We start from the raw sequence: 24,699 nt of genomic DNA on the forward strand, positions 1-24,699 counted from the left end.
AATTAAAAAAAAAGAGAGAGAAAGTTCTAACTAGCATCAAAATACAGGCGTGTATCAGAAGACAGTATGTCTGAGCCTGAGACTGCAGAGTTAGCAGCAGCTACCTGTCCCAGCCATTGCTATTTTGTTGTTTGCTTTCAGCTTATATGTCAATGGGGGTTATTTTTCATGGTCACTCTGGCAACAAGAGTGTTTAATTTTCTAGTGGGTTTGAAATAGAATGGGAACAGAAAAGTAAATTCAGAAGAACCAAAATATTCATTTTCTAATTGAAATATCAAGCAAAATAAATGAAAATTGCAGAACAAGTGAGCAGGAAAAGAGATTTACAGTTTAGTGTACAAAAAGCAGATGAAAAATTAATCCTGAGTTGTCATTAGTGAAGAAATTGGGAACTGTTTTATAGTGAATTCTCTACACTGAAAAATATTGGTCAGTCCTTATGCCAAAACACAAAAACTCAGTAATGGTCACTGGAAAGTGGAAATGTATGTTTGAGAAGAAGTTACAGGCTTCCAACTTGGTTTTATCTTACATCAGAATAAACAAAATCCAGCTTCTTTCAAGCATGTTTGTGAAAACTGGATTGAGTGAAAATATCTCTCATCGTACTGAAGCCTAAGCTTTGTTAGGAGTTTTTTAGGGGAAGGGGAGGAACGATTAGTACTCTCATCAGTTAAATGAAATTGGGACTGGCCCTCTTGAGCCTAACTAGGGACTTGATCTCTCCTAGTGGTGTTCTAGTAAATAAGTATGAGTGGGAGCAATGCATGTTACTAAATTTACCTTCTACGTCTTAAGAAATGTAGTAATTTAGCTTGCAACTTGTAGAGACTGGAGAGCTAAACGATTCTGCGTTCTCAACTGGGGATAAATAGGCAGCTCAGCACAATGTATTTTTTCTTTCTTTCTTCCCCAGAATGATTGTGTGCAACCAAGTGATGAAATATATTCTGGATAAGATAGACAAAGAAGAAAAACAGGCAGCTAAGAAACGAAAGCGAGAAGAGAGTGTGGAACAGAAGCGTAGTAAACAGAATGCTACTAAACTCTCAGCTCTGCTTTTCAAGCATAAAGAACAGCTGAAAGCTGAAATATTGAAAAAAAGAGCACTTCTGGACAAAGATCTACAAATTGAAGTGCAGGTATGGACAGTTGTTCTCAAAGACTCATTTGATTTTAAAGCTGGGGAGCATGCTTCTGTGTTAATCTTTAATTTATCTCTTTGCTAAGTAAGATTCTAAGGAAACATACAGGAAGAAGTTCTGGTAGTGGCTGCATGGATCTCTGCAAAGCTAGTATATGTCCTTTTTATGCTTCTTGGTTTTCATCTGGACTGAAATTACCTTGTTTCCTGAAACAGCTTCTGATAAATTACAGCTAGTGGGTCATAGCAGGCCAAGAGTGTCATCACTAATGTTATGTGAATTGTAGGTTAAGCACATTAAAAAAAATCTGCATACTTAAATGGTTTTAATTATTTCATTTTGGTTAAGCATGGGATTTATGTCTAGACTTAAATCCTGTCCTGGAATAACCATATGAAGTGCCTCCCTCTCTATTTATTCATTTAATATACTTCAGGAGGAGCTAAAGAAAGACTTGACTAAAATTAAGAAAGAAAAAGAAAAAGCCCGGGGCAGCGGCGGCGCCGCCGCCAGCCGCAGCTGCTGCAGCCGCGGCTGCAGCCGCTGCACCACCACCACCACCCCCACCACTGCCACCACCACCACCACCACAGCAACATGCAGCCAGCGTCACCTCCTCCTCCTCCACCACAGTCCCAATGCCAGTATCCTCCCAGAAGAGAAAGAGAGATGAGGAGAAAGATTCGTCAGCTTCCAAGTCCAAGAAAAAGAAAATGATTTCTACTACCTCAAAGGAAACGAAGAAGGACACAAAGCTTTACTGCATCTGTAAAACGCCTTATGATGAGTCTAAGTGAGTAGTGAATGCCATAGCCTTTTACTGTGTATTCTTAGCTTTAGGTTTAGTATTTAGCTGTTAGTGCAAGGTAGTTCTAGAATTGGAGATAGCATATCAGGTGTTATTGCAGTGATCACTAAGGTATAAAGAATAAAGTCTCTGTTTTCCACTAGCAGTTACAAAACTATTAACATACTTGATCTATACTATTAATGTATATGTTTTATATTTCTACTTGTTTGCATGTTTCCATTGTATGACCTTTCTGTCTCACATGCACATACTCTTTTTTTCTTTTTTTTCCTCCGCTCTGTTATTCTTTCTTTTGCCGTTTTGCCTCTGCCTCAGAAGCAAGTGACGATTTGGTTTGAGCAATTTCTTGTGAACAAGTAGTTGATGTTCTTTAGAAATAGCTTTGGTACCGTCTTCCAATAAATGACTTTTTTTTGTAAGTCAAGAGCCAGTAAAGAGGGTTCCAAGTTACTGGACTGCAGTTCACTTTGGACAATGTTTCAGGTAGAAATGGTTTCCATGTGTTGTAATTTACATCCCAGGGTTGATAAAAAATGAATATGTAAGCATTTGACAAAGTGAAAACTGCAGTCCTCTGTAGTTTGATTCTGACTGTCAATGCGGAAAAATATTTATGCTATGTACAAAGCTTGTGAAGAAATTTAGTAAGTAGTGGAGTGGAAGATTAGTGGATTGCAGGGGGATAGTGTTATGCATTCCTGCTTAAGCTAGAAGTGACTAACATCAGTAGTTAGTAATGGTTAACATCTGATAGCTGTGTAGAGATGTGTGTAAAATAAATTTGACTTCAGACTGATTCTAAGTGAGTATGTATCTGCTTAACCAGTGACAATACCAAAAAGTATTAATTGGTGCCATTTGGTGGTGGTTTAAATGCTGATAACAGAAAGAAACCATAGAGGTGGAGTAGTGCTTTCACTCCAGGAATGGTTCTTCATTCCAAATTTAGGGCTAGGACTAGAGGACCTCTTGAGGTTCCTTCTAGCCTTTTTTGGATTTTAATTTTTTATTATTTTTTTTTTTTAATGAAGTTGAGGTCTTTGGGTTTTTTTCACCTTGGTTGTTCAGTAGCTCTGACCGTTACATCGGTGTGGGAAATTGGACCACTGTCTGTGCTGCCATTACTGTAGAAATAGCAGACTTCTGACGCCCTGGTTGGTAATTCATTATTACTTCTAAGGGATGTCACCAGTCTCGCTTAAAGAACAAACGTTGTGTTAGGCTTTCTGTCATCCAGTAAATTTAGGAGGATACCCTGTTCTTATTTTGTTGTAGTACCGAACAAAGGTCTGTGTATTACTGCTGTGTATTACTGTTGTTAGTAAGTAATAGAACTGTCACAAAAATAAGATGAACAAATTCCATGAGCAAAAGGATTTGATTGTCAGACTAACTCTTTTTGTTGACTCTAGTGGGCATTTGATTAAGCTGATGAAAAATGTGGTCATAGAGTGAATTTTGGTGGTCTGAATTGAACTGTGCTTAAATGCACAGAATAAAACTTGAAGAAAATGAAATGTTAATAACTTAGTAGTATCCTTAGCAATATGATGCAGTTCTGCTGCTTTGCTTTTTGTGAATTTTAAATTTTATGTTCTTACAAATGATGACTGGACTGTTGAACTACATTATCCTTTCACTGTTCGGAAAGGGATTAGTCAAGTTTTAAAACAGTTTTCTGGTAAACTTTTTTTTTTTCACACATATATATGAATAGGCATCAGATACTCCTCTTTGTGCTAGTGTCTCTTTTCTACTTCAGAAAAGATAGATGTGCTGCTTGAAAAGCTAATTTGTGGTATATTATGAATACCCTATGCATTTTTTAGGATGTAGTAAATCCTCAAAAGTCATTCCGTGTTGTGTATTTTATTGCAAGTCTTTTACGTTTAGTTCTCATTTGTGATACTCCAGGGTTATAGGCATTTGCTCATTGTTTTCAGGGATGGTCAGTAAGGGTATCTTTCTAAGATTCCTACTTAGATTCCAACTTAATTGTTAAAGCATAATGTGACACCTGTTCCACATTGTAGTGGCAGGGTTTAGCATCTGTACCAGGACATGAATGTGCTTCCAGATAACCAGGCTCAAACAGACACAGTCCCTCTTGGGAAGAGGACACAGGCCGAATAGTTGTTGACAGTTGTCAGAAGGAGCTATATCTATCCGTTCTTTATGGAAGGTTGGGTTGTGTGATTTTTTTTTTTTTTTTTTTTTTTTTTTTTTTGGGTTTTGCCTGACTGAAAATTAAGAGAAAAGGCAGGATCTGAGTATGCGGGACGTATGCAGAGGCCCAAGAAATTAGAGATGTTTGTTTTGTGGAACATGTGCTACTGTCCTGTTGCTAGTGTGTAGTGTCCAGTGGGTGGTGCTTGCAGACTGACAAACTAGGATGGCGGTAATTCATACAGCAGCACGTGGCAGGTGGTTGGTGGTCTCCAAAATCTAGGAAGGTCGAGGTTCTGAGTCAGCTTGCTTTTGCTTAGGCAGAGAGAATGGATGTGTAACTTCGCCCATCTGGTTGATTGTCACTAGTCATAGGTATGTTTTGAGATATCCATACACAAAATGTCAAACATCCTTGCATAATATTTTACAGTTTTGTCACATCATTCTGTGCAAGGTCCCATTCACATGATTCTGTACCTGGTTCCCTTCACTTCGTGTCATACCATATCTGGTTCCGTCACATAGTTGTGTCTGAGAGTAGACATTATTCTCTGAAGAATGGTCCACATTCCAATTTTGAGTAGTTTAATATCTGTTTTTCAGTGCGCGCCCACCCCACCCCCCAAAAAATAATTAAAATTATGACAACCATGTCCTGGCCCCATTTTCTTTCGTATCATGTTATACCAATATGTATTCCACACATGGCTGGTATGCATGTTCTTCGTAGTATACTTGTAACTCCTAGTTGGTGTTTGCGCTTTGCTTTTGTTTTTTAAATTAACTGAGACCTACATTTTCAAATCTTAAGGAAATATTTCAGTGGCTTTTGAGCTATGGTTTTGAAAATGTAAATCTTTTTCTTTGGCCTTGTCTTTTTGTGCCTTTTACAGTTTTTCACACATACATTGGAGACACATTTTTAGCCCAGTTTTGTCAAAGTCTGGTTACATATTGATGTGCATTTTAATGAACTGTCAATTTAAAATTGACCCAAGTGACCTTACTGACAGTATAGCTGCAGCATGAGATGTTAGTTTATAAGGATAGAATACTAGGAAGCAGGGAAACTGAGACAGAAAATTGAAGAAAGTAGGCCAGCAAGAAAGTGCATCAGAGAGAAATGCAGGGAAAAGTGCCATGCCATTTGAAATGACAATTACATTGTCATTTTCATTGTGAATACTTTTAGGTTCTATATTGGCTGTGATCTTTGTACTAACTGGTATCATGGAGAATGTGTTGGCATCACAGAAAAGGAGGCTAAGAAAATGGATGTGTACATCTGTAATGATTGTAAACGGGCACAAGAGGGCAGCAGTGAGGAATTGTACTGTATCTGCAGAACACCTTATGATGAGTCACAGTGAGTTCTGATAAGAACCTCTTATTTAATGTTTAGGTAGCAAACTGCTCTGACTGTGGTTACCTGTTCCTTGCAAAGAAAAAAGAAGTTATTCTGCATATGTTGTATTCATTCGTAATACAAATTGCTTTTCAGTAATTGTCTTCCTCTCCAAAATGTTTCTGTACAGTAAATGTTTAGGAAAAGTGAAGCTTTCAGGGTGGACAAAATGTGTTGGGGTTTTGTTTGTTTGTTTGCTTTTAAAAACCAAAACCGTGTACTTTAAATTGGGTTTGATTTTTTTGGTTGGTTTTTTTTTTCTTTTTTTAACAAGGGATGGTTAGAAAGATTAAAAGACAAATGTAGTATTTAGTGGATTCTTTTGTGCTTTAGTCACATCTGGATAGAAAGCATAATTCTGGTATGGGGGTATATGGTTGGTATGTTTTACTGTAAGGCTTTGTGTCGTAGAATACCCCTTCTGTATTCAACTACAAGACTGAAGCTTCCATATGAAAAATGTTTGTATGGAGTGAAACAAGATCCCTAGTTGTAGTCCAGCATGCACAAAATGTATCTTGAATTGCTCTGGAATACTGGTTGGGTGAGACTTCTGGCGTTATACTGTTCCTTTCAACTCTAAAGCAGAGGAATGATTTTTGAAGTATTGATTGCTTGAAAGTGCCTAGTATAAAAATTTAGGAACTAATTTTGAAATGGTCTGTAATGTAGTCTGTTTGTAAATACAAAAGCAGTTTGAATAGTGTAATTAGAATTTGTCAGTCTGAAATATCACGTTACACTGTTGTATTAAATCATGACAAGTATCTGCTTGTGTGCAGGGGATTGCAGGTTTATGTATTTAAATGTAACCTTTAAATTAAATAGATCAAGTCGCTAACACTTTTTTGGATCTTGCAGATTTTACATTGGCTGCGACCGATGTCAGAACTGGTATCATGGGCGCTGTGTTGGCATTTTACAAAGTGAGGCAGATCTCATTGATGAATATGTGTGTCCACAATGTCAGTCCACAGAAGATGCCATGACTGTACTCAGTCCACTAACTGATAAAGATTATGAAGGTTTAAGAAGAGTACTACGTTCCTTACAGGTGAGAATAAGGATTGCAGCAAAGTGGAGTGCTTTTTTACTGTATGGGACATAACTAGTGGGTCTTGGAGTAGGTTTTGATTTCTCTTCCAGTTGTCTGAGGCTTTTTTTAAAAGGAAATAGCAACGCTTTTTTTTTTTTTTTTTTTTTTTTTTGGTGAGAAATGCCACTTTGTCAGCTGCAAACTTGATAGGCATTATTGTGCCAAGGAATATTTACAGTAATTAGTATATCACTGCTTCTGAGTTAGTGAAACTAAACAATCTCTTCAATGGAAGGCTTTTAAAGGAAGCAGGTTTACTTAAAATACCAAAAGGCAGAGTATTAGCCTAACTGAACAGGATGTAGAAGATGCAACGTTCTGTTCTCAGATTAGTTTTATGTGATTTCTGATCTACACTTCTGCACTTCAGTCTCAGAGTTACTAATCTTAGTAGCGTTCTCACAGAAAATTGTTACCAGTATGTGAATGATGGCATCCTGACAAAAAGAACTATATCAGTCTGTTACAGTATATTTCTAGTTTATCTGTCACTCCCAAATATGCCTTTTCTGCTCTAACTGTAAGGAATTTTCAATAATTTTGGTAAAATAATTGCGTGGTAACAGAAATCCTAAAAGAGTAATACTTTGCATTGTTCTGCATTTTACAGACATTTATGAAAACAAATTAAAGTACTTGAAAGTGAAAACAGCAGCCCATTTCTGGGTGTGAAGTGCCAAGCACTCCATAAATTCATTACATACCTTTCTATGCAGCCTGTTTAGCACAGTATCCTGTTGTGTCTGAATTTCACACTGTTTCCTGTTTTGAAGACCAACTACTCCATTGTTGACACTGAAGTTTAAAACTTCAGACAGTCATCAAATGAGAACTAGTTACCTTTTCATGTAACACTGCACTTTAAGTTCAACTCTAGGCCCAAGCAGATAAAAGTATAATGAAAATGTTTAGCTACTAAATAGTGCTAAGTTAACTTAATTTTTTTTGTAATTATATCTTGTTTTCCTGACAGGCTCACAAGATGGCATGGCCATTCCTAGAACCAGTAGACCCCAATGATGCGCCAGATTATTATGGTGTTATTAAAGAACCAATGGGTAAGTGTTTCTGAGCAATAGCATGAGTGAGTGGATTTGGATTTTTGAGTATCAAATTAATTATCTGCTGACTATTTCCATGCACGGATCTTAAAGATATGTTTTGCAGAATTCACAGTTTGGGGAGTTGGGCAAACAGAGACAACGTGATTTCTCATTGATATGTGTAAAAGTTCATGAGGCTTAATATACCTACTTCTAGGCTGACTCCTTAACACTAAATACTGTCAGTCTACTGTATAAAATGTGAAATTCAGTGCAGCAGTAGGACAGAATTCCTGTTTTTAAATTACTTTATTTCAAGAGGACAATTTTGCTACATTTTGCTTTGCTTGGTTTTTTTCCTGTCTTTTTCTGCATCAGTTCCTCCTACAAAGTGTGGGGTATGTACTCTAGAGTCTGAGGAGGAAGTGGTACTAACACATTAAAGTGTGATGTGCAACTTCAGATGGAGTTTAAAATTATCTTCATCTGACTTGATAGTATACTAAATTTTGTATTATATGTAATTTGTCTTTAAAGCTATATGAACAAGAATTGATTCAAATGTTATGTATGTGGGGGAAAGTGGAAGAAGAGATGCCGCGGCTTTACAGTGTTTTACTCTGATTTTATTAGACCTTACTGGTTAGCTAGGAATAAACTAGATAAACATTTGAATGTGAAACCTCTTGGGAAAATCTACCTCCTGCCAGAAATGGTGTTGCTAAATGTTATTCCTTTCCTTCCAGTTATTGAACCAATACCTTTTCATATGTGTAAATGAGAGCTAGTGCATCATTTGAGCTTTCCCACCTACTCCTTACTGATCCTAAAAATAGGAAAGTTAAATTTCGTGTCTTGGCAAAATTGTAGTATGTTGACTGAAAACAATATTTTGCTTAGAAATTTTGTCCTTGTCTGTTCTGAAGTTTTGGATTGTGCCATTATGAAAATGCTGAACAACTCCTACTCCATAATTGATGGGTTAAAGTTTAAAAGAAAAGCTCAAATAATAATAATATAATTAAGCATATGATGATTGGATAAAATAAACAAAAGTGCATTTAGCTCTTTCTGACTTAAGTAGCAGGAAAATACACTTGTAAGTGTACAAGTAAATAAATGTAAAAATACACTAGGTAATCCAGGCCCATTTATGTTTGTTTTCAAACATTCTGGCAATACTGGCATTTCAAAATAAGCACTTTAAGGGCATTTTCCAAGGGCAGGTCATTGTTTTTCTAGCTAAAAGTGCCACTATACATTTAGACAGCTATATTTGTAATTGGCACTTCTCATTCCTCTCCCTCTTTTTAATTTACATTTGCATTAAAATAGGACAATTACAGCTTACTTCACCATTCGGTCTCATTAATGTGTCCAGTCAGTAAGAATGAGAGCACTAGCATTTTGCATGATCCTGCACTTGAAATCTCTTTCATCTGTGCCATGTGGTAGTGTGTATATGCCCATGGAAATTGACAATTCAGTCAAAGCAAGTCATGAATTCCAATAAATAATCAGAAGGTTTAGATAGCCATTACACGTACACATACAACTCTTGGTCTCAGTGAGGGCTGTAAAGAAAATAAAGTACAAGTAGCTGAATCCACTGTCTGACTTCCCCCCTCTCCCCCCTGAATTTCTTCAGAAAAAGCAAAAGACCCAAGTTTTCGAGGGTCATTTTGATATTTGCATTTTAATTTAGCTGCACACAACATATTCATGCATAAGTGTTTAATTCTGAAGGAGACCTACTGGTGTCACCACCTCACAACCAGCATTTCTGGAAAAGCAACTAGCCTAGATAGGCTTCATTTCCCACAATCTGACAATGTGAACTTATGTTGAGGATGAAAATGTCTCATTTTAATAATCTTTGGTTTCTTTAAAGACCTTGCCACCATGGAAGAAAGAATACTGAAACGTTACTACAAAAAGGTCACGGAGTTTGTGGCAGATATGACCAAAATTTTTGATAACTGTCGTTACTACAATCCAAGTGACTCCCCTTTTTACCAATGTGCAGAAGTTCTTGAATCATTCTTTGTACAGAAACTAAAAGGATTTAAGGCAAGCAGGTAAGCTAAAGTGTTCCTAATCATAGATGTTCTGTTGTCCCCTAAAATCTCCTTAATGCTTTTACAAGCTTACCTTGCATTCATACAGGGATTTGCCTCTCCATGCACTTTCCTGGACAACTGCTTTTCTTTTAGAGGAAAAAAAAAAAAAAAATCTGTTCTATAATAACCTGCTGTCATTTTCTGTCAAAATGAAGGCTTAAATATTATTTTTTGGAGGTTACTTTCTAATCTTTGTTCAAAATGAGTTGTTAGGTGGAAATTTGGGCAGTATCATAAATGTAGAAAATTTGAATGGCACTTTAAGTCATTGCTGCAGAAAACCTAATGAGAATAATTTCTGATCAGGACAAATACTGTGTTCTGAGTTCTGATAGTGTTCTACTGTGCAGTATGTACTTTTCAGATGCTAAAAAGAGACAATCCTTCTGTGAAGCTGATAATCCAATGAAAGAAATTAAAATACTTTCGTTTTTCCTACTTCTCCCATCTTTTTATAACTTACCATATTTGAAACAGAGGGAAGAAGTAAGGTTTAAAGTACGATATGGAAAACTAAACACAACTGAAAAGTTACTGTTTAAAAGAGAACATGCAACTCTACTACAATTTTTTTTATTGCTTGCCTGTTCTGTCTAGTAGCACGTACAAGGGAGTTGTATGGCACTAGTCAAATTATAATGTGGTATTTAGTACAGCTGTTCCTAAAACCAGCTTACTGAAAACACTAACAGAGTACACAGATTTCTCCTGCATCACTGCTGTATTCCAACATAGGCCAACTGTAACTGAGTTATAAATGTTGGATGCCTTTCAGCATTACTCAGAAATTGTATATGTATAGTAGTTAACTTTGTCCATCCAACTGTAACAGTCAATACTGTAACAGACTGCTAGCCTAAGATATTAATGCAGGATTATATCCATTTGTAATTAACTAAATTGAAAGCTTCACTTTATATCCATTGTTGTGGAAGCTGTCTAATTTTCTGTATACGAATGGAGGATTGATAAGACGAGATGAGATCAAACAAATTAGTCCAGCATTTTTCTTTCCAATTTAATACTGTATTAATGATTTTTATTAGGTAGTTTTTAACTCATGTTTCTGTCATCTTGCTTTAGCTGGTTATCCAGCATTCACTGTGCTTACACAATAATTTCATTGCTGCATCTTATTTGTTATTGTTTTTCATTTATACCATCCATGTTCTTTCTTTTCTTGCAGATTGTGATATCTTTAGTCTGAACTTTTTAACTGGAATCAGAGCTGGATGTTGGGGTCACTTTCTTTTATTGTACAATTCGATGACATTAAACTGCCCTAAAAATCCAGATCATTTGTCTAAAAAGTAAATGTTGTTGGGTTTTTGGTTTTTGTTACCAGCAGTCATACTGGTAAACATAACTGTATTAACAAAAAAAAATTGTCCAATTCCTCAAATACTGTATTGAGAAAAATGAAAAATTCATCTTGGAAACCATGTATTTTATTGTTTTATTTTCGGTCACTAATAAAACTGTGAACGTCAAAGAGGAGTTTTGCTGAACTCTGATTAGCAAAAATGTGATTTTTAACATGCCTGTTCAGTTTTTTCTATTAAGTTAATCCAAAGACTTCTTGAATAAATTTAAGCAAAGTATACCTTATTATAAATATTCAAAATTTTAAAATTTCTTTTTGCTTTCCTTTTGATGGACTACTATTATGTAAATATGAGAGCAAAACTGATTTCAGGCATTTTGGAATATTCCAGTGACACACTGCATTTTACAAGTACTGAAATATTTGTATACTGTAGGAGAAAATGTGCTTAAAATTCAGAGAGAATTCTTTTAAGTGGTCTTTTTTCTGAGAGGGAAAAAATAAATGGAAGCAACATGGTGGTAATCCCCTCACTGTGATTTACCCTTGGCAACACCTTGCAGCAACTGTGTTCTCCAAAATGAAGGGTGCTTAATTCTTCACTTTCTTCTGTATTCTGCAGGTCCCATAACAACAAACTGCAGTCTACAGCTTCTTAGAGTTCAGCGTGTTAACCTAACACACGAGCAAGAATCTGGTTGTCTGAAAATTTTTAATTAAGAAGCCAGATGTTTTTAGTCAGGTTATCCTGACAAGACTTGATGTAAACTGCGTTTTTATTGGTCACAACAGTCAAATTATATTCTTGGCTTATTTTGTCCAAAGGACAAAGAAATAAAAATCAGCAGCACCACTTTCTTGTCAAGATCAAATTGTTGTACTATTGTGGCAGAAGCAGGAAAACTTTGTTTTGTTGAAGGAGAGAGAGAAAGAGAGCAAGAAAAAAGATACAGTAAATGGGGTCACGTTTAACTCCATGGAAATGCCACGTCTGTTCTTCAGTGAAGAAGCTGGTTTAAAGTCCACACAGAAAACTTTGACTGTATTTATTTATTGTTGCAAAAAAGACGCTTTTTTATTGCTGCCCTCATTTGTCAGCTAATTATTTTTTCTTATAAAATCCAGCCCCGGTTACATGTAATCCATTCTGTATCTTAACATGATTCCTGTAGGTAAAAGTACAAGAAGACCTCTAGATGTCTTTTCTTTCTATGAAAGGAGCTGCTATGTACACATGTGCACACACACAGAACTGGGAATCAACAATGAGTTTATCATTCATGGTAGATAAAAACAATTAAGCTTGCATAAAAGTTGGGCTAAGTGGTCGTGGACTACAGACTCTGTTGCCTTGAATATAACAGTACAATTTGTCATTTACTCTGCACCAGACTGAAATGAGTAAAATCTATTTGAAGGTATCTTGTTTGTAAACATTTGTCAGATTCTAATTTTTTTCTTTTGTATTAAAATTCAAAATATGGATGTATATGAAACAAAATAAATGGAGATAATTGTTCTCCCCACAGATGTAGGTGTCTTTGAGTGTGCGCTAATATGTTTGTAACACTTTGGGGATCTGTTCAGAACGATAGATATTTCAGGTAATAGGGGAGGGAAGTGGCCAGGGAGATCTGACTTCGTTTTGCTCCAAAGGTAGTGTTTACTACGTTTCATCCTTAAGCAGCTGTTATCCCTTCATAAAATTTCTACAGTGGTGCCAAAATTACTGTAACAGATAACGTGGTAGGAAGTATTTTGTGAAATGTCACCGCCCATTGCTGAATTAAGTGATGTTTTGCCAAGTACTCTAGGAATGTAAAGTACCACGTGTAATGATATCTTTGAAAGGCATTCTGCACTGCTTCATTGTTTCCTGTGTGAGGAGTGCTACTACGAGGGATAAATTGAAGTCACAAGAAGATGCAAATTGCAGATGACAGTGCTGTTTCTTTGCGATCTATCACTTTCACATTGCGTATATAAATGACTTGCTCATATTACCTGTCTGTAGTTAATCAGCCATGGTTTGTATGCGGCTCTTCAACCATTTGACTAGCTTTTGCACTAATTCACAGTTAACTTCTGTTCTACAGTGATCCGGGGTTTACCCGATTGATGGATAAGCTCCTTTTGGGTTTAACCTTCACACCTTGCTATGCAAGAACCTCTTCTGTTATTTTTCTTAAAAAGATGTTGCTACTGACCACACTTTCTTACACTTACAGGCTCAGGTGTACAGGTTCTTCTGGGGTAATTTTATCTAATAAAAACCCGTGGTTTTTTGTACATACAACTGTTGTCATTTAACCTATATGTGAAAATTAAAAATAATTGTTCAATGTGAAAACAATAATCCATTTATGCTTCTTAAAGTTAAAGAAGAGTAGTTGCGTTTAGGTTATGTTGTCCTTTCACGTTTAAAAAAAAATGCTGCATATTGTATGCATTGTGTTTTTAATACAACAAGGAAAAAATCTCAACTTTTAACAGCATTTGAACATATCCTGCATCTCATCAAAACTTCACAGTATTTCTGTACTATTTATTCATATATAAATATATATGACATGATTTAAAACTTTCCTACCTGTAGGCAATAGATTGCTATGTTTTTAACAAATTGTGGCAAACTGAAGAGTACTTTTTTGTACCTTATAGGACACATCATCCTAGACAAATAAAGTAATGTGTTTGACATTGATTTGGTGGTGTTTCTAATGAAACATTTGATAACGTTATCATATATAGGTCTTGGCATTACCAGATTATATGCAACTGCCAGTTAATCAGGTTGATTAGGGAAATAATCTATACCTACAATTTAATTGTGCTGAGAGCGTTTTTTAGTGTTTTCAATTGCCATTGAGGGTACTTTTCTCCATTTATTAGTGGTGATCTTTTATAGTTAAATGGTGTTACTGAAAACACATCACTCGTAATTAATACCCACCTTCCTTAAAAGCATGTTAAGTTCGTAAGACTTGTGATCTCTGTTCAGTCATCCTCCTCTTTGTGTTTTTATAAATTATTGCAACGTTTGTTTCAAAGTGGTCATATATTGTAACACAGATTTTGATAATGTGCACTGTACCAGCTTGATTTTCTTTTTGTCTCCTCAAACAAATTTGAAGTAATTATCTTTGGCCTAGATTTAGTTCCTGCAAAAGTTAGTGGGGATTTAAAGTAGAATAAAAAATTGGGCTTACCCAAAAGCCTCGCGTAAACCCCTGGAGAGACAGGAAGACAACAGTATTCCTGTACACCTGGATTTCTGTGTATTGGCTGCAGAATTTTCATGCTTATCCTGCTGGGGAAAGAATGATTTACTGTAATGTATCAAAATTACCATGACAGCTATTCCACGTAAGTGCCATCTTCTTTTCAGTGTGGTTAATGCTGTGAGGTTTTTGTAATAGTGAGTGCAAGACTGTGGAAATCCACTTGATCTAGGAATTTTTTTTTTTTTTTCAATACATTAGTTAGCATGTGATAACACTGGTAAAAAGTAAGAATGGTCATTAGGCTCCTGCTCCAGCTGTATTTCAGTTAAGCTGTGAAATACAGTGGCTTGTTGCTCAGCTGTTGTGATAACATTTTAAGGAGCAACCTCTCAAGCGAGAAAGAAGAGGTAGGAGGACTTTGTAACACAAAAAGAGAACACAGAATAAATGGCTCTTCAGGGTTGCTTCTAGAGTAATAGCTGTATCAGAGAGTGGTGCAGATGTTGTGTGTCAGTTATTGGCATTTTACTCGGGCTTTGGATATCATTAGCACTGGTACACTATCATTTATCTCTTCTGAGAGACAATCAAAATGAGATATAGCTGTGGATGTTATTTTTGTACCCACACTTTGCCTGTCTTGGATTACGATAACGTCTTGGGGGCAGGGAAGGGTGCTTCATTGCTGTTCTGGGCAAATGGATGACTGTAGGATTTGCTGGTTAGTCCTTGGCCTTCAGTTGAAAATAGAAACAAAGAAACTTGAGATCCACATGCAACCCTTCCTCCTTCCTTCTCCTGTCCCTCCCAGTACACTCCAGTGCTTTGATTCACTGCCAGGAACAGTCATTCTGCCAAATCAAAAGCCCCCTCAAAGTCTCTCAGGAAAATTCCATCTATATGTGCTGCGCTCCATGCAAAATCTTTCACGTAACAAAAGTGAGACAGTATATTTTTTAGATAGGCACAAGCTACAAATATATTTCTGTCCATTAGTAACAGCCTTTTGGGTCCCAAAATATATGATGTTTGCTCTTGGTATTTGGCTTCTATTCTCTGTATCAAGAAATACTCCATACAGCGTGACATATCACCCATCCACTACTCCATAGCTTTTCAGTGACACTAAATCAAGCTGCAGACATGTATGACGGGTAGAATTGTGTTAGAACTGCCTTTGCTTCAAAACAAAATGTTTATAGAAGCCACTGCTTCCTGTTTGATGTCACATCATATATATCACTGTATATATATATGGTGGTTTTTTTAAGCTAGATGGCACTTTCCCATTTTTTTAATATAAATATAGATCTTAAAATCCCCAGCTGACTTGTCAAACAGGGAAATGCCTTTGTTTAATATCATTACATAAGCTTTTTGGATCTTCCAGAACCCAGGAGACAGTGAACCCAGAACCCCATGAACATTTTACTAGTTTTTTTTAAAGACTTAACGATTTGTGAATACTGACTCTTGGAATAGCAAACATTAAGATCCCCTTTGCAGCAGTTTCATAGCTTCTTGCATCCCACCACATTAAAGTTACTAAAAAATTGTATTTTTGATTCAAAAAGTAACTTTACTGATGTGCAAGTACAAACTTGGTAATATTTCTCCTGGGAAAATGACATTTAGTACACAGTTCTAGGACTGAACTTTTAAGGGACAGTGTAACCAGGCATACAAAATGTGCATCCAATTGCGTGCTCATTTTGCATTCCTTGGCATGAACTTGCGCTGTTATTCGTAAGCCTAATTGGGCATTTGTGTTGTGCAGTTACTTGATTTGCTTTCAGCTGGTGTATTCAAATACTCAAAATAATTACGTAGCTATTTTGTATGCTTCATGTGAAAATCCAGCTCTGTTTGAAGAATGATGTAATTTTTAAAAGTCATATGGACATGTTTGAGGACACCAAAACAATACAAATGCTATGTAGTTCTGTTGGTTTCTTTTGAATAAAATGCATGTAATACTTTCGGCAGAATTGTGTGAAAAGACGGTGGACGTCCTCTATAGATAAAGCTATAGTATCATCTAACATTCATTCAAGGTTAAGGGTTTGAAAGTGCAGTTACTTCTTGTGGACCTAGAACAACATCTGCAGAATTTTACTTTACAATTACTACAGATTATTAGGTGTACCTTACAACAGGGGAGGCGGTAATAACCTGTGGCTCTGAAAACAGCTGGAGCAAATTCATGACCATTTAACATTCCCTGGACTGACTTTTGTGCTAAACTTCACAATATATCTGTACCTCATCAAGACATTCAGTTAGCGTTTGCTAAAGCGCAAAAGCAAGTGTCGTATCGCAACCACTTTCAGAGGTGAGGAAAACTGCCGCCCGCTGTTGCTAAACCATGGCCGGGTTTATTCTGGTAGATGAATTCTGCTGCTGTCTGTATCCTAGACGGAGGTTACTGGAGCCTTATCTGCATTTAGTGTGAGCCGCTTGCACTGTGCGATCCCTCTTCCTATTGAATCTCTTCACGTAGCTGCTGCTGCTTCTAAGCAAGCCATCCCCCGGCCTCAGGCGCCCTCGCAGGAACTGCAGCAGGTTTGCAGGGATCTGTCGTCTCTTGTGGTAGATCCGACCCATCACAATGTATCTGCTGCCTGCAAAATAAACGAGACTTCTGTGCTGTGAAGAAAGCACGGATTCATTCGCTATACTCGCTCTACGGGCAACAGATTTGCGAACAGATGGGAAGTTGTACCCTGCAGAAATATATCCTGAACGTGTGGCTTAGTACAGCGGCACCCTGAGCTTCAGTGGGACTTGTGGGTTGTGCTCGCATGGAAATAACGACTTACTGTGTTGTATTGCAATTAGAAGCTTTTTGGGGGAAATACTGGTGTTTGATAAACTTGCATTTCGAAGGCAAACTGGACTACTTACAAAGGCATCATCTTAAGCTCCTGGTTTTTGTTTTTTTCCTCAAACCTGAAAACTCTTGCAATCATTTTGGAACTGGATAAAGTTAAGAAAGGACTACACTGCTACCTGACTTCTTCACACAGTTGCTTCTCCTCTGAAAATTTAGAGAAACTGGGAGGAAAAAAGCCCTCCAGTTTAACAGTAAATAGGGTGGGTTTTTTCTTTTCAAAATACCACAACAATGCAGGATAAGCCTATTAAACTAGGGCAGACTAAAATTGCACTGCATGCAGGACGAATAGTGGAATGGATTTAGCTGGAATTATTTACCAAGTTTAAAGTCTGGACATGGTTTACTGCAGTTTAAAGTATCCAAAACTAGAATGTGAACTCGAAAGAAGAAGCCATCAGGAGTAATGTACAGGCGACTCATCTTGTATAATCCATCGCTGTTTACCAAAAGCGTAATCAAGTGGATTCCATTCCCCACTCTTTCCATGTTATAAACAATTCCATTCACTGCTGTTTTAAGGGAGGGGGAAAAAAAAAAAAAAAGCAAGCATCAGATTACATATTTTGGTGGCAACTCAGGTTATATGTGAAGGCTCTCATTTAAAATGCTGTAAAGTAAGCATCAGCAGAAATTCTTTGGCTCAGTAGTGGGCAGCCTTGGAAGTAGGTTCCTTCAAATAATCATATTTGATGAGGTCATCACCTTAGTTTTTGCTGAGTTAATAACCTTCTTATGCTTTACAGGTCTGAGCTGTTTCTCAGTCAAGTTTATAAGATGTTGCAAAATAAAGTGATGGTTTTAGTACTGTTTTCCATCCCAACATAGAAAAAGTGGACATATTTACCTAACAAAGTAAAATTTTCAAATGTAAAACTTCACAATGAAGTACAAAGCTAACCTGCTAATGAAACACTTCAGCTTTTGAAAGAAAAGGCCCTTGTCATACCAAGCAGCAAGGGCACCAAGTAGGCAGTGTTGTACACTCAGACAATCACTTCATGCTGTCCACCCAATTTCTGGTTTTAACAAGTGCTGAGCTGACTGCAGGAATCAGAAAACAACAACCGCGTTAGGCAGTTAAGGCAAATAGGACTTCTGCAACTGGTGTGACACCTGCCTCATTGAGTGAGAACTTTGATTCATTCACTTATTCTTTAATCTGCACTGTAAACATGAAGAAACAAAAACCTCTTTCTGATCACTGCAACGGAACCTTGGCTGATCTGTTGCTCAGACTGTCTTTTTCCTACCCATCTCTTTCAATTTGAGAGATGAATGAGACCGCTATTTGTTACAGGCTGAAATAACAAAGGTCGGGTCGCTATAAGGCCTACGTTTGACAGGAATGCATGAGAGTGATAAAAAATAAAGACTATAGCATTTGTAGAAAGCACTTCCTGACTTCTCCATTTAGAGAAAACAGATGTCTTGTAACGTGTTTATATTCTACAAATGGAAACATCTGTTACCACTAGGCATGTATTTCGCTTATCTCTTAAAATACTGTGAGAAAAAGTTGATATCTATTTTACAACTTCATAAGCGCAAGGCAAGATTTCAGTCAGAAAATGCGTGCTCTTAAACAGTCAGTACAAAAATGCCAGGCTATTTTCTACCATCTTTAGCTACATCAACTTGGACACAAGGACTAAAGACATTGAGTCCTAAGGAACATCAAGGAGAATCCTCTATAGAGAGAGGGTCACAGTTTTATTTTTGTTTGGTTTTCCATTTTATTTTCATTTGAAACTTTAGCCCCCAAAATCACAAACTTGCTCTAAATAGTAAGAGGTAAGTAACACAGCTACAATGTTTAATCTTAGAGTATCTAAACCAATTGGTCTTTTCGGTTCCGTTGATCAGCAGCAAGAATGCTCTCTTCTTCCGAGTGAAAAGTAGAGGAAATGGAAAAAAGAGCAATACTAGCCCAAGGCAGGGAAAGGGTAATGTAAGACTTGGTACTGTTCATCATTGTACATTTATAAACAGCTGCAATGGGTTCTTTTAGTGTACTTGGTAATTACTTAACATACTCAGTGAAACGCTATCTTAAAAGCAGAAGTGAAACGTCAGTAATAGATGAACAACAGCAGCCTCTGCTTCGTCTCTGTGGTTCACAGAGGACACAACTTACCGAATTCACTTGCGCAGTAGGCCTCCACTTCGTCTCTCTCTTTCCTGCACTCGGTCAGACATGCCTTCTCCTTATCAGCATCTAGAACAGGCACATAGACTGAGGGACAGCAACGGGTCCTTTTGGGTATTTCATCCAAATTATGCCACCCAACCTTTGGAAAGCTCAGGGTATCCCTTGCCAGAGCAGCCTATCCCCTTACCTTTCTTCAGCGCACTGAAGTGGTACAGTAAGCTGGATGACTGGCGGTTGGTGACCCAGGAGGGTTTGGTGATCTTTTTGAAGAGATCAGTATGTTTATAGGGGATTATCTTGCCTGGTCGGTTGAAGTGGTCCAGCGTGTTAGGATCATCTGACTCCACTGCTCTAGAGTCTGGAAAAGGATGAGCCTCCACTAAGGATGTCATCTTTTGATAGGAAGATGCTGCGTGATGGAAGTGAGCTGACACGCTGTTGGCAGCCTCAGCCAGCCGTCTATCCGCGTGTTTTCTGTTTGCGTGGTTGAAGTCAAAGGCGGCAGGAGAAGGCCCTTCAGTCGGGCTCTCCAGAGGCAGAGCCCCTCCATACTGCAAAAGACATTTCCTCAGCCCTGTGCTGTTTTCTAGAGAAGGTTTGGTGCGTTTCTTTTTGTCTGACAAGAGGGAGATGATTTCAGGAGGTTTTGGCCGCTGCAGGTCAGTGGGAGGCAGAAGCCAGCGTTCTGTGTGATTCTCTCTGGTGCCGCTGGTGCCCCAGGCTGGCAGTTTGATTTGGCCAGGTGCAGCGTCTGCTGAACTATAAGCATCTTTGCTGACAGTCTGACTGGGTTTCTCAGCATAGGGCAGGGATCCTACATACAAAAAAAAAAAAAAAAGGAGAGAGCGAATTAGCATTTTAATTTTTTTATTCCTTGAATAGGAAGTGCCTGGCAGATTTGCGGCTCTAGTCCGTTATTGACGCCTTCAACAATAAGACAATGTAACTGATAAGTAGTTCAACAGATGAAATATAGTAGAGCTCCTCATTCTTCTCTACTCAGATATAGAAAGCCCAGTACAGAGAATGCAGCTGTGTGAGCAAAACACAGGAGATTTGCATTTTTACTTTATTATTGTTGCAAATTAAAAACATGTATAAACAAACCCTCTTCTCAAAAGCCTGAATCTCTAGGGAGCATCTGAGGAAGCAAGGTTCACATTGCCATTTGGGATGCTTGTTTAAAAGACCATGACAACAGAACTATTTGGTTTTCCCATCCATAGGACGCCTCATTGACAATGTCATCTGGACTCTTCAGTGGCTTTGGGCTTTGAATGCTACTAAAAAGATCTTTATCCACAGTTTTGGGTCTCTGACTTTTACACTAGAGTTGTATAGTAGCAATACCATAGTCTGGTAGCTAGGCTATTGCTGCTGAGTAACAATTATTTCAAGGCTTTTCTTAAGTTGAGAGGACAAGGGTTGAGAAAGACAGGAAGTGTCTGGGAACCTAGTGAAAAATGGAAAGGCTTAATGACATTGTTCACGCAAGCTGGACAGTCACAGAGGCCTTCATTTATACCTTCACCTTGATCACTTGGACCTCACAGATTAAAATGACCTTCCGTTTAGCCTGGGAAGAGAGAAATTTTCTTGCAGTTAATTTTCCTTTTACTTTAGTCCTTCACTGCATGCTTTTAGTTAGCCAGCACAGTTTTAAAACAGTTCACCCACACACAGCCGCCATCTGGGTGTTCACTGTCTGTGGTTAGCATCGTGTAGGAGGCTGATCCTAACTCCTTATGTGAAAAGAGATATTTGACATACACAGATGAACAACGTCCTGGTTTATCTTCTATAACTGACTCAACTGCTGACCTTGCCACTTCTCCCCCTTCGCTCTCACCAGCTGCTGTCATGGGAAAGATTCCCTGATATTTGGGCTGGCCACACATAAAGTCAAAAGAATGTCCATGAAGAAAGGGGTGGAAGAAGTCCAAGCTAAAGAAAGCAATAGGCAAGAGTGTTTTGGAGATGGTTCAATATGAATCTGTGAACTCTGAACAGGTGTTTTGGACTTAGTTTTGTAAGTATACTTTTCTACCAGTTTATCATGCCTTCTCAGTCGTGGATCATAACAAGAAATAGTTAATTTTTCTCTGCTTAATCTGTTAAGGACCTTGAGGTTCATTCCCTATACCAGGATATTCCTGTCTAGCTCTTGCAACTTAAGAAATACAACATAATCAGCTCCTGGACTTCTCTTTCCCAATGGAATAGATGTATATCTTATTTCTGTACCATCAATGAGGTACTAAAAAAAAAAACCAAACAAAAAAAAATCTGTTTAGGATAGCTTGCTGCAGACACATGTGACAGCACAGAGCATGTTGAAATAAATTAGAAATCTGGAGTTTACAGGTGAGAGGAAGGAGACTAAAAGGGAAAAGTCACATACAAATAAAAAATCTCAGATGCAGAAGCAAGTCAAACTTCAATTGCTGACTGATGGCTAGCAGGATACATGGCACCAGCTAGCTGCCTGCTTTTGGCAGGTGCTCTTAATTCTTTCAAATCCTGACAAATCAAATATTGCAATTTACACTCCCATCCCACAAACATGTTGAAATGTTTCTTTCCTGAACCCTTATATGATTACTGCTACCGTTTGCTGAAAAGACTACAGCTGAAGAGGGCTGCTCGGGCAAGAATTTGTACTAATGTGTTTAGCCTCCCCTGATACCAAAGGCAAATATGCCCCAGCCCCGCTTTGAATGTTAACAGACTTACCGGCCACTGAGCTGGAAGATGATCTAATGACAAAGCAGAAGAGCCAGAACACTTTGGTTGTCATTTTGAAGTAAAGTTTTTCCAGACTCAAAATGAACTGGAGTCTTTTATGCCCTTCCCCCGATTCATGCTAATGAGAGGCAGCCTTAGGGGAAACAGGAATCACTCACTGGACAACCCACTGGAGCAAGACCAAGCTGCTGCCGTCCCCGCTAGCCTCCCACTACCCCTGCCTAGGAGGAATGCACAGGGACACCCCCCTTCCCCATATACACGCAAGTCTATACTGCCTGCAGTCACCTGTGTTTCTGTGAATAACATATGGATATACGTTTTTAGCAACAGATTTTTATTTTGGGGGAAGGTCTTGCTTCCTATGGCATTTTGTAGAGAAAATCATACAGAACAAACATGGGTTTACTCTATGTGGAGAACTACATTATAAAGTGCAATTGATAGATGCTGGAACATGCATCACCTCTGCAATTCAGTGTCTGTAAATGATGTGTGTTACAATGAAACATATTTAGGTATTTCTGGCCATCTCCAGTCATGCAGCTGGTAATCTCCTCTTTAAGTTTAAGGAACCCTTTCCAGTGATTCTTTTCAGACTGAAAAATGCAGTAGTTGCTGTCCAGTCCAAGGTAAAGCTCTGCTGACCCCAGATACAGCTTTATTTTTAAATCTGTATTTGCTAACATGAAGAACTCTGCAAATTTTCACGCACAAAGCCCATCATGAATTAAGTAGGCTTATTGCTATGTTCCCAGTTGAAATGGGCGACCTTATTGCTAGACAAGATTTCCATTGTGACAGTTTATCTCACTAGCCGCTACTGGATGTTGTGAAAGTTAGTGAACTCATTCATGACTTTAAGGTGTGATGAACAACTTAAAAACCCCATAAAAGCACTATATCCCAGCTCCTGAAACCCACCCCCCAACAGAAAATCTACTCCTCAGTAATGCCCGTGTCATGCGGTCCAGCTATTGCCTAGTTCAAACACTGTTTGTTTTGTAGTGCCGTAATTAAGCAGTTTAATAGAATTCTTAAAAGTTCAGGGCTTTATCTCAAGCAGCTATGGGTGAAGATACAGAAAATTAGCCAGAATAGTATGCAAAATAAATGAAATTTTAACACACCTGTTAGTGAGTTACGTTTCTGCTGCAGCATTTATTTATCTTTATTTTTCCTCTGTTATTTTAAACATTTTAATTCCAAAAGTATCCTAAGATAGCTACTACAGAAACAGGAATTTAAACTAAGGATGAGGTGAGCTCATATGTTCCTTTTGTACCTCATCTCCCGCTCAACCAGTGTGCATACCCGCAGCAAGGGAGAGAAGTCGGGAGCGTGACAGGCTCACTCGCGCTGTTGAGGGTTGTGCTGAGGATGGGTGGATGGATGCAGGCGTGAGTGTCCTGCAGACCTTCTGTGCTCCAGGGAGTTTTCTGTTTAAATTAGCTGGTAGCGTAACTCAACCTGTATTAATGTATGACTGTATCCGCATTAATGAGGCTCTTTACTTGGACAGGATCTTGATTAGAAGGACAGTCGGAGCGTCTGGAGTATTTCTACCGTTCAAGAAGCTACAGGCATGCCAGCAGCAGCGGAGAGGGGGGGAAAAGCTTTCCCGGTCTGAGGAAAACAGGGAGCGAGAGCGCAATGGCCACGTCCTAGCCCCAGAGACTGCAGACAGCTGCCCTGGCAGGAGTTACACCTACAGCCTGAGCTTCCCTCGCGTGTTTATTACCACAACGGCTCTGGAGGACTCCACGGTGCGAGACCCAGACACGCGACCCCCCGCCGGGACACTTGGCGACGGCCCCCGCTCCCCGGCCAGCCCGCCCTCACGGCCGCCCCGGGATCAGGCCCGCGGCTCCTGGAGGACAACTAACCGCCCGCTCCTGTGAGGCAGCCGGGGACACTCACCCGCCACACGGCTACGTCTGCGGCGGCCAAGGCGACGCCCGCTCCGGCCGCCTCACGCCCTCGTCCTCCTGTCAGAGAGACGGGCCCCGGGGCTGAGGCGCAGGATCCCCGCGGGAAGGAGGGAGACGGAGGAGGCGGCACCGGGCTCGGTGGCGCCTGGGAAGGGCCGTGGTGGCGGCGAGCAGGGCGGGCGCCCCGCTGACAGGGCGGCGGTTGCGGCGGGGGGAATTTGAGGCCGCGCCGGGGGCTCGTCCCGGCGGCAGAGCGGGTTGCTGGCTCCGTTTCGGCTCTTCCCCGGCGGCTGCGGGCGGCGCGGCTAAAAGTGTTTTGAGGTGGGGGGAGCGGTGCGGGTAGGCGATAATAACGTACTGCGCTGCGCGGCAGCAGATGGCCGGGCAGCCTCCGCGCTGGATCCACAAAACGTCTACAGTACGACCCAGATGGGACTCGAACCCACAATCCCCAGCTCCGGAGGCTGATGCCTTATCCATTAGGCCACTGGGTCACCCAGCAAAAGCTGCGAGCGCCGCGCAGTAAGAGCCCCGCCCGGCCGGCGCTGGCTCCGCCCCTAAGCGAGTTTGCACGTTCTCCTTGCTCGTGACCAGCAGGCCCCGCCCTCCCGTTCTTTACCCCTCCCCTCCAGGGCTCC

At 39.2% G+C, this 24,699-nt stretch overlaps 2 protein-coding genes and 1 non-coding gene across 5 annotated transcripts in view; 1 reads left to right on the forward strand and 2 right to left on the reverse strand.

Annotated features, from left to right (window-relative positions):
- The window catches only part of BPTF (bromodomain PHD finger transcription factor), a 56,936-nt gene extending 44,292 nt beyond the window's left edge, over positions 1-12,644 (forward strand). The window contains 8 exon segments of the mRNA XM_010578614.1: positions 920-1,145; positions 1,585-1,638; positions 1,640-1,941; positions 5,321-5,494; positions 6,395-6,587; positions 7,603-7,687; positions 9,564-9,750; positions 11,739-12,644. Of these exon segments, the coding sequence (XP_010576916.1) occupies positions 920-1,145; positions 1,585-1,638; positions 1,640-1,941; positions 5,321-5,494; positions 6,395-6,587; positions 7,603-7,687; positions 9,564-9,750; positions 11,739-11,775 (1,258 nt within the window). The 3' untranslated portion in view covers positions 11,776-12,644.
- Positions 12,645-16,570: 3,926 nt separating this feature from the next.
- Positions 16,571-24,102, reverse strand: LOC104838724 (chromosome unknown open reading frame, human C17orf58). Of its 3 annotated transcripts, none has more exons than XM_010578616.1 (5): positions 24,051-24,102; positions 19,573-20,199; positions 19,371-19,451; positions 17,554-17,745; positions 16,571-16,961 (listed from the first exon to the last, which is right to left on the reverse strand). In XM_010578616.1, the coding sequence occupies exons 2-5, from the start codon at positions 19,775-19,777 to the stop codon at positions 16,774-16,776; spliced, it is 666 nt and encodes a 221-aa protein (XP_010576918.1). In that variant the 5' UTR covers positions 19,778-20,199; positions 24,051-24,102; the 3' UTR covers positions 16,571-16,773. The 3 variants fall into 3 exon arrangements, with proteins under 3 accessions (XP_010576918.1, XP_010576917.1, XP_010576919.1); XM_010578615.1 differs by lacking the exon at positions 24,051-24,102 and adding an exon at positions 23,445-23,881; XM_010578617.1 differs by lacking the exons at positions 17,554-17,745; positions 24,051-24,102 and adding an exon at positions 23,445-23,881.
- Positions 24,103-24,482: 380 nt separating this feature from the next.
- On the reverse strand, positions 24,483-24,555 carry TRNAR-CCG. Its single transcript has one exon. It is a non-coding gene; the product is annotated as a tRNA-Arg (tRNA).
- Between the last annotated feature and the right edge of the window lie 144 nt (positions 24,556-24,699).

The sequence above is a fragment of the Haliaeetus leucocephalus genome, unplaced genomic scaffold (assembly GCF_000737465.1).
Source record: "Haliaeetus leucocephalus isolate CR32 unplaced genomic scaffold, Haliaeetus_leucocephalus-4.0 Scaffold646, whole genome shotgun sequence".
NCBI classification, from domain to species: Eukaryota; Metazoa; Chordata; class Aves; order Accipitriformes; family Accipitridae; genus Haliaeetus; species Haliaeetus leucocephalus.